Source organism: Notechis scutatus, chromosome 2 (assembly GCF_049901735.1).
Source record: "Notechis scutatus isolate UNSWTSFEM ecotype Mainland chromosome 2, rNotScu1.2, whole genome shotgun sequence".
Lineage (NCBI taxonomy): Eukaryota > Metazoa > Chordata > Lepidosauria > Squamata > Elapidae > Notechis > Notechis scutatus.
This window is the reverse complement of record NC_142010.1, coordinates 139571860-139577145: the sequence shown is the minus strand read 5'-3', so window position 1 is coordinate 139577145 and position 5286 is coordinate 139571860. Positions and strand designations below refer to the sequence as shown.

The 5286-nt window shown below is 44.2% G+C and overlaps 1 protein-coding gene across 2 annotated transcripts; it reads left to right on the top strand.

The window, feature by feature from the left end:
- The first annotated feature begins 485 nt into the window (after positions 1 to 485).
- NPFF (neuropeptide FF-amide peptide precursor) lies at positions 486 to 4869 on the top strand. Of its 2 annotated transcripts, none has more exons than XM_087956401.1 (3): positions 486 to 897; positions 3258 to 3403; positions 4535 to 4869. In XM_087956401.1, exons 1-3 carry the CDS (start codon positions 583 to 585, stop codon positions 4659 to 4661), a joined length of 588 nt encoding a protein of 195 aa, XP_087812527.1. In that variant the 5' UTR covers positions 486 to 582; the 3' UTR covers positions 4662 to 4869. The 2 variants fall into 2 exon arrangements, with proteins under 2 accessions (XP_087812527.1, XP_026533164.2); XM_026677379.2 differs by having other exon boundaries at positions 493 to 897; positions 3273 to 3403.
- The last annotated feature ends 417 nt before the right edge of the window (positions 4870 to 5286 follow it).

Genomic DNA, 5286 nt, shown 5'->3' with positions numbered 1-5286 from the left:
CCGTACTTTAACACTCCCTCGTTTACGGGTAGTCCTTGCGATTAAGCCCAAAATTTCTGTTGCTAAGTGAGACAGTTGTTAAGGTGGCTGGGCGTGTATTCCTTCAGCCCGGCATACACACATACACGCACACAACCTTCCGTGTCCCATCTCCGGGCCGCGTGTTATAAATGGGTTTCATTATAAACGCGCTTTGCCGACGTGAATGCCGCAGGGAAAGCGGGCCTTGTTGAAAAGCGGCTGGCGAAAAAGCCTGACAAATGCCCCGTCCCACGCAAGCATATCTGGGGCTCTAGTAGACCCATCAATCCAAGCCGGCTGCAGGAGACGACTGGGAGGACGGAGGAGGGGTCAGCGTCCCAATCGCCGGCCTCGATTTCCCCGGCGCAAACCACACACATCGTGATAAACAAGCAATTAGCCCACGCGTCCCACCAGGGCCGGAAAGAGCCGTTCTGCTGGATTTATCCTCGCAATAAACGCGCAAGCGGCCCCAGACGGCAACGGCGCTCGCCTCTTGTCAGGGACCGTCGCGGTCCCACTCCGCTCGTCACGGGGAGCTGCCGCAGGGCCCCGCACCGCATGGGCTGCTGCCTTGCAAACCGTTGCCGCCACCCGTGTCATCAATCCCGCCCCGCGTCTGGGATGGCAGGAGATATAAAGGCGCTGCCAGGAGAAAGGGAAGCAGGACGGGTGGGGAGCAGAAAGGCGAGAAAGAGAGAGAGAGAGAGTGGAGCGGGGGCCTCCACCATGGACGCTTCCCGCCTTTTGCTAGCGCTGGCCTTGCTTCTCTCGGGCAGCCTGAGGTCGGTCCGGAGTCTCGAGGAGGCGCTCGACTCCCAAGAACTCTTGGCCGAAGAACCCAATGGCTACCCGGAGAGGTTTTTAGACTGGATGGTAAGTTGCCCCCCGAGGAAACAGACGAGCGGGACGCGGGGGACTGTTTCGGCTTTCCATCTGTTTCCCGCCCTTTCCTCGAGGGAAAGTTTCAGCCGCAGGTGTGGCTGGGGCGTCAGATGTGGCAAAGCTGCCTTGTAGGGTCTCCTGCTTGGGCAGGGGGTTGGACTAGATGACCTACAAGGTTCCTTCCAAGTCTGATTATTTGTTATCTGTTAACTTTAGGCCGGGTATCTGTGGAGATTCTAGGTCATCCAGGTCATGGTTGTTGCTTTTTCAAGAGGCAAGGGACTTTCTGGGGCTGGGTTTTTGAAGAGGTTTGTCATCCGAGAAGCTTCTTCAGAGCTATCTCTGACCTGAATGACTGAGAATCTCCATATTGATATTTCGCTAAGACCAGGTGCATAGTTGCCTTCCTGCTCCCACCAGAATTTCATCTTTACCACAACCTTGTAAAGTGGGTGAAGGAGAGAGAGAGAGACTAGCCTGAACTTGACCAGAGGAAGGCTTTGCTATAGATATGCCAACTTCCACTACCCATCACTACAGCCAGGCTGCCCCGACCTATGTTACACCCATCCAAATGGGACAGTTGCACTTTTCCTACCAACAGAGACAAAGCTGGGGATCCTGGCATCAGCTTGCCCATTTGGAGGTGAGAAGGTTAACTGAAGCTCGACCAGGCGAGAAAAAACAAGCCCAACTGTGACGGGTTTATAGCTAATGTCCTTTGATCATCTATATTTCCCAGTCCCAACCATTTTTCTGATATTTCGGGAACTCCCCAAGAAGGACGAAGCATCCTTGTGATCCACCAAGCTCTGTAGCTAAGCCAGATTTCTTCTAGTTTTTCTTCTATTATTTTTTCCTCTTATCTGCTATCAGCTACGGACAATAGGTGGTCTTAAGAAAGTAGTAATTGATTTTGGCGCTAATAAAGATCTCCAGTAATTCTATAGAGCTCTGTCAAAGGAGTATAATAAATGTCTGCAAACTCTGGAATTATTTGTGGATTAGGACACATTTCTTTTATGACTATCGCTCTTGCTGTGTATACAACTTAGAATGCTGCAATCTGAGAATTTCAGATTGTTTTCAAAGCATAATTTCAGCAACAAAAGGTGTAAGGAGGTTCAAGTTGGAGAAACTGTAAGTTGCTGTTTGTCCTCCTTATGCTAGTAACAAGTATCCGTGTTTGTATGTATTGTGGACATGTGCTCTAATGAGTGACCGCTCAATAAATAGTATATTGTATTTATACCTTGTGGAAATAGCTTCCTACATAATTTTTTTCACAAGATATGCAGTTGATAAATATGATCTTCAGGATGTCTTTTTAGAGGAATTCTGTTCTTTTTGTTATATGGCTGCTGTTGGGAAAAGAACATGCAGAAAAAGTTCCCTTTAGGAATCTTAAAACTGTCTTGCTGATAAATAGGCGCCTTCGGCTGACTTGAATGAAGAGGCTTCGTTGCTTCCTGGTGTCTCTAAGGGCACATTTGCAGCAAGAGAATTTCCAGATTGACATAGCCTGTCATATTCTCATATGGAGACATCAGTTTACCCAAAGTGTCCTTGCAAATTCAAGATTGATAAGCGGCTTATAAAGACTCACAGCATATTGGGGGCTGAAATAGAAGAGCTACAGATTAGCTGTGCATTTTAAGAAACACACAAACTGAGCATTAAATATATATATATAGCCAGGATCCAACTCAGAGTACTCTTTCTCTTGTTATAGGTATTGGACAAAAATTAAACCAGTGTACTTTTAAGATTTACATCTGAAGCAGCCTTGCCCAGTCTGATGCTCTCCAGTTCAAAATGTACCATTGCTAACCTGTCTGGGGAGGATGGGAGCTGTAAACATATACAGCTGAAAGATGCCAAGTTGTAGAAGGCTGATCAAAATATAAAGTATATTGGCTGGGTTCGCATAACACACTTAATGCATGTTGAGGGTTTGTACAGTACATACACTAACACATTATCTAGGTTTCCCAACACATTAAACTTCCCATCTAAAAACAATATAGGATTAAAACTAACCAAGCGTAGCATGTCACGTGAATGCAACCCTTTGATCTTTAACTAACCTGGCTAGGCATATTGTGTGGATCCAGCCACTAGAGTAAAAGCAAAGGGAAGTAGCTGCCTTTATTTTGTTATGGTGCAGGACAGATCTTCTCCAATACCTAGGTCTTCAAGCTGAAGCTATAGTCAGTATGCAACACCTACATACTGTTTCTGCATAATAAGGGTGAGCTGTTGTTGTCTTGGGTTTTCATCCAACTTGTTGTACCCCTTAAACTTGGGGCAAAATCTCCTCCTGTCCAATTGCATGTTCTGATGAGCTCCAGGCTTTCTTCCTACAGCCACAAGAGGGTGAGGCCCACACTGGTCAGAGCTTACCTGATGACAATCTGCTGGACGTCCTTCTCCGTACATTGTTACATGCTGCGCAGAGACCTGGTCGCAGCCCTTCCTTCTTATTCCAGCCACAGAGGTATGATTGATTAAAGGTTTATTAAGCAAAACTATATGCATTTTCAGGTGAAATAGAAGCAAATATGTTAACTTCATGTTTCTATGCAATTTCAAAGTTTCATTTTGGTCTGTTTTCTGGATTTGATTTGAAAAATATTTTTTTAGTGGTTGCATTAAAACATCCAGTTACTCTTCTGCTGACGCTACTTACGCTTTTCATCCAAATGGTGCGCAGAGATTTGCAGAGATTTCACTAACCTCTCGTGGCATCATATATTGTAAATATCAGGCAACAGCTTCACAATTTAGAGGTAATTAAAGGAGAACAAGATATAATGTGTAAATTGCTATCCAAATAGAGCTTTCCAACCTGTGGGGTTTTTTGTTTGTTTTGTTTGCTATTTTTGTTCTTTTTTATGTTGTTGTGTCTGCTAGATGAATTAAGGTCAAGTACTGGTTCGAGCTGTAGGAGAAAAATTAACCAAGGTTGTTTTACTTTACTGAATTCCCGGCTTACATCTCTGTACAAACCAGGAATTGTGTTTGAAATAAACTGATGGACTTTCTGTTGTGTTTATTCAGCAATTTGATAAGGTTTATGTTACACCCTGGTTTGAAACTAACAGAAAGCTAAAAATTGGACAAAACGAAACTGAATTTTGGTTCATTCTTCCTCCAGGCTTTTGCAGGGAAAAACATGGGGAAATCAGAACGGAGTTCTTTATGCTTCTCTGTGCTGTTGCTACATACAATTCCTGGCTTACTGGTGCAAATGATTGTTGCCTGTCCAATACAAAACAGTACTATGAAGTGCATTGAGAACTGAATGAATAAATGATCCATTTGTTGGCATCCCTATTCACGTATAACCTCAACAAAGGATGCCTTTCATCGTTTTACCTTTCTGTCCTTTAAAAAGAACTAATTACTTCCTGAACCACAATCCAATTCATTTCAGAGTCAAGTCTTGGAGGCAAATGGTACCCATAATTCTTTGCTTCTGAGCTTTCTGGAGTCATTTGACCAGCTAGGGCTGGAGATAGGATGATCTATCAGAGGGAATATGACTTTGATTTCCCCAGTGGGCCCAATTTGTCCCTTCAGGCATTGCATTCTCTATGTTGCTCTCCGCTTCTGATCGTTTCTATAGGTTTGGCCGTGAAGTCAGGACCAGCAGTTTGAGAAACGCTGGCCGGATCAAAGCACGGGCTTGGGATTCTCTGGCCCCTCAGTTTCTGAGTATGGCTGCCCCACAACGCTTTGGCAAGAAAAAATGAAGCTGGAAGTAGCAATCCGGAAAAAAACAAATACCAAAAGTAATTGCTTCCTGGATCCTGGCAAACTGGATGAGAGCCACACCTTAATTTTCTGCTTCTTTATTTCTATGTCTTGTCACTCAGCCTTAACTGGGTGGCCCTTCCCTGTTAAGGACCTGTATACTATTTGTTGTCAACAATAATAAAACAACATTGTTACATCTTGGAAGATACTGCAGTCTTTTTGTCATGTAGATGGCCAGGTAACTCTCTGCAATTAACCTATTCACCTACAACCCTCATTAGACTTGGTCTTCAGGATCATTGAACAGGGATGAGGGGGAGGTATAGTGCTTTCTGTTAGGGAATGGTATTCAGTTCTAAGGGGGGAAATGAACGGCACATTTGGAAAAAGAATGACAATGAAAATTACCCATGCCTTCATAGGTGACTACATCTATGGTCAGTGAAGTCTCCTTTCATGCAAAGACTTGCTCCTCTGTAAAATGTTTTTAAAAAACTGTCTGTTGGTCACAGTGGTGGTGGATTATTGGCAACGCCTGTCTGGGAGTGAGTCTTTAAAACATTGTAAAATGCAGATTCTCCCAAAAATGGATTTTGCACAATGCATAGAATTAATTACACT

Bases quoted from the DNA above. Each gene is read 5' to 3' on its own strand.
- NPFF (XM_087956401.1), top strand. From the start codon at position 583: ATGGGCTGCTGCCTTGCAAACCGTTGCCGCCACCCGTGTCATCAATCC. The intron at 898-3,257 runs GTAAGTTGCCCC...GATGAGCTCCAG, and splicing joins AGAGGTTTTTAGACTGGATG to GCTTTCTTCCTACAGCCACA. The intron at 3,404-4,534 runs GTATGATTGATT...TCGTTTCTATAG, and splicing joins TTCTTATTCCAGCCACAGAG to GTTTGGCCGTGAAGTCAGGA.